This window comes from Perkinsus marinus (genome assembly GCF_000006405.1).
Source record: "Perkinsus marinus ATCC 50983 genomic scaffold scf_1104296929448, whole genome shotgun sequence".
Classification (NCBI taxonomy): domain Eukaryota; phylum Perkinsozoa; order Perkinsida; family Perkinsidae; genus Perkinsus; species Perkinsus marinus.
This window is the reverse complement of record NW_003216433.1, coordinates 23,803-26,047: the sequence shown is the minus strand read 5'-3', so window position 1 is coordinate 26,047 and position 2,245 is coordinate 23,803. Positions and strand designations below refer to the sequence as shown.

Genomic DNA, 2,245 nt, shown 5'->3' with positions numbered 1-2,245 from the left:
AAGCATATGATTCCGGAAGACAACGCGCCGTTGCTACCGGGACTCAAGCGCAGTTTTCTGGATACGCCTGGCCACGATACAAATATTTTTCCGGGGGGAATAATTATGGAAATACAGGTGGGATCAATTTTCAAGTCTACTTCAAATCCTCTGAGGGCTATTAGGAAAACATCTTACACATGAAGCGAAAATTCCACGTCGAAGAATTGAACTTCGAGTGTCTAGAGTCTTCAACTGCTCTTGAGAAAGTGCTCGTCTGTCGCGAATCGTCGGCTAATCACAGATCAGATTTTTCTCGAGCGGGAGTGACAGTGTGAGGCTTGTGGCATTCCCTCAAGCTTGTTAGATAACGAAGTTAGTAGTTTTTAAATGACACATTTCTGTTTATCCACATCGTATGATGGATGTATGTTTATTACTCATTGTGTGTGACCTCGTGAGCTGATGGAAGCTCTGTCAGGATTAGCGTCACGCTTTCCAATAGTGAGCAGCTCAGAAGCCTCCATTCCGGATTCACAGAAGAAGTTTAAAAGGAAGATTCCAGTGGACGATGATACCACAAGTTGCCCTACAGTAGGTTGGTCTGATTCACTACTGCGAATTTGAGTCCAATTAGGTACCATCGATTTTCCATCCCAGTGAGATATTCAAAGCCTATTTATGAAGTTCATGCCATAAGTGATATTATTCCATTCACGTGAGTTATCTTCGCTGTTGCGTTATTAAGTTGAGAGAACCTTACGGGAAACCGGAGAGGAGTCGCATGAATGACCATCTCATAGAGTAAAGATGTTGTCGATTCGAGTGTACGCCTGAGGCATACAATTTGCAACAATACCACTTGTGTAGTTGCCGTTCATACCACTCCTTCACCAACTCAATAACACAACAACTGTACCACTACGAAACTCTGTAGCCTTGTAAAGTGTTGTTATTGTTATCAACAACAATGATTATCATCAGCCCTCCTACTTAGTGCTCTCATCGTACAGTTTCCTATCAAGTGTGCTGTGCAACTCTTTCACCACCGCTTTTAACGTCGGAGCTTCGAATCGTGTCATCGATTCCAACACAGTGTCCAGCCACTGAGGCGAGGAGAGGATAAACTTCCTAATCCACCTCTACCGCTCTAACCATGACAATTTCATTTGGAGTCCCACGCGACACTTAGTTATAAAAACTAGGATTACTAAAAATTCACGCACACACCGACACAGTCTCTATCTCAGTGAAATTAGACTTGCTCGTTTCGCTACTTTCCACCTCATCGTCATGGAAACTACCCCCAATCCTGAGTGCTGAAATACCCATACCACTCCCCGACGAACACATAGAAAGCCCGACAATGACATTCCATAGACCAACAACTCACCTCGAGGGTCTCCACCCAATCATGCACAACCCTCCAGCTCTCAGACGCTCCCAGCAGATTGTCTTTTTGCAGGAATTCCAACCGTCCATGAACAAAGAAGTCAGTGATGTAACTCGACAAGTAGCCATCACCAAAAGGAGCGTAAGGCACCTTGCCCAGGTCCATCGAGAAACCCGGTCGGCAGTTACGAACCAACTCTTGAACCGTCTCGAATGCATCTCCAGAGCCGTCCAGAGCACTAAAGATAACCACATACGTCACTATAAACCACCGATAAACAACCTCACCTAAAGGGGCTACGCACCGTACACTTCACCCTGGACTTAATAAGAGCTCCCATCACAGCGGAATCATCCGCCCAGATGTCTTCACCAAAAGACCGACGGAACTCAGTACGAGTAAATGGCAACTCAAACGAGCGCTCATCGTTAGCAACCTTCCCCTTCATCTTGAAGTTCAGCACAGCCTATGGATAAACACTCCTTCTCCTTCGCTAACCACAACCCCTTCCCCCTACCATTCGAAGCAGCTCATCCTTAACAGCAGCGTTATACTTCGGTACTAGCTCTCGGAACTCAGGCTCGAGGTCTTTCATATAGAGCACCGGGCAACTTGCTGTCGGCTGATGCCTCCTCCTTTTCTCAATAACCTACCACTACCATCACCACCACTTCTCACGCCCCTCCTTCTCACCCGATCCTTAGCGTGTCGTAGCTGTGGCCATGGCAATACAAAGCAAGAGAGTACTTGTAGTAGCTTATACCTACACCATCGCCCTTTACACAGGACCAACCGATTCGAGCATTTACGTAGCATGAGTAGTCTCATCAGCCTTCCTTTCCTCCTTTTTCATCGCTTTAATATCTCCTCCAA

General features: G+C 46.1%; 1 protein-coding gene across 1 annotated transcript in view; it reads right to left on the bottom strand.

Annotated features, from left to right (window-relative positions):
* Positions 1 to 1,197: 1,197 nt before the first annotated feature.
* Pmar_PMAR000192 (helicase, putative) overlaps positions 1,198 to 2,245 on the bottom strand; it is a gene marked incomplete at both ends in the record, with an annotated part of 2,495 nt that continues 1,447 nt past the window's right edge. The window contains 6 exons of the mRNA XM_002787287.1: positions 1,198 to 1,291; positions 1,455 to 1,610; positions 1,660 to 1,838; positions 1,890 to 2,021; positions 2,066 to 2,135; positions 2,182 to 2,245. Coding sequence (XP_002787333.1) covers positions 1,198 to 1,291; positions 1,455 to 1,610; positions 1,660 to 1,838; positions 1,890 to 2,021; positions 2,066 to 2,135; positions 2,182 to 2,245 — 695 coding nt within the window. The remainder of the gene's footprint in view (positions 1,292 to 1,454; positions 1,611 to 1,659; positions 1,839 to 1,889; positions 2,022 to 2,065; positions 2,136 to 2,181) is intronic.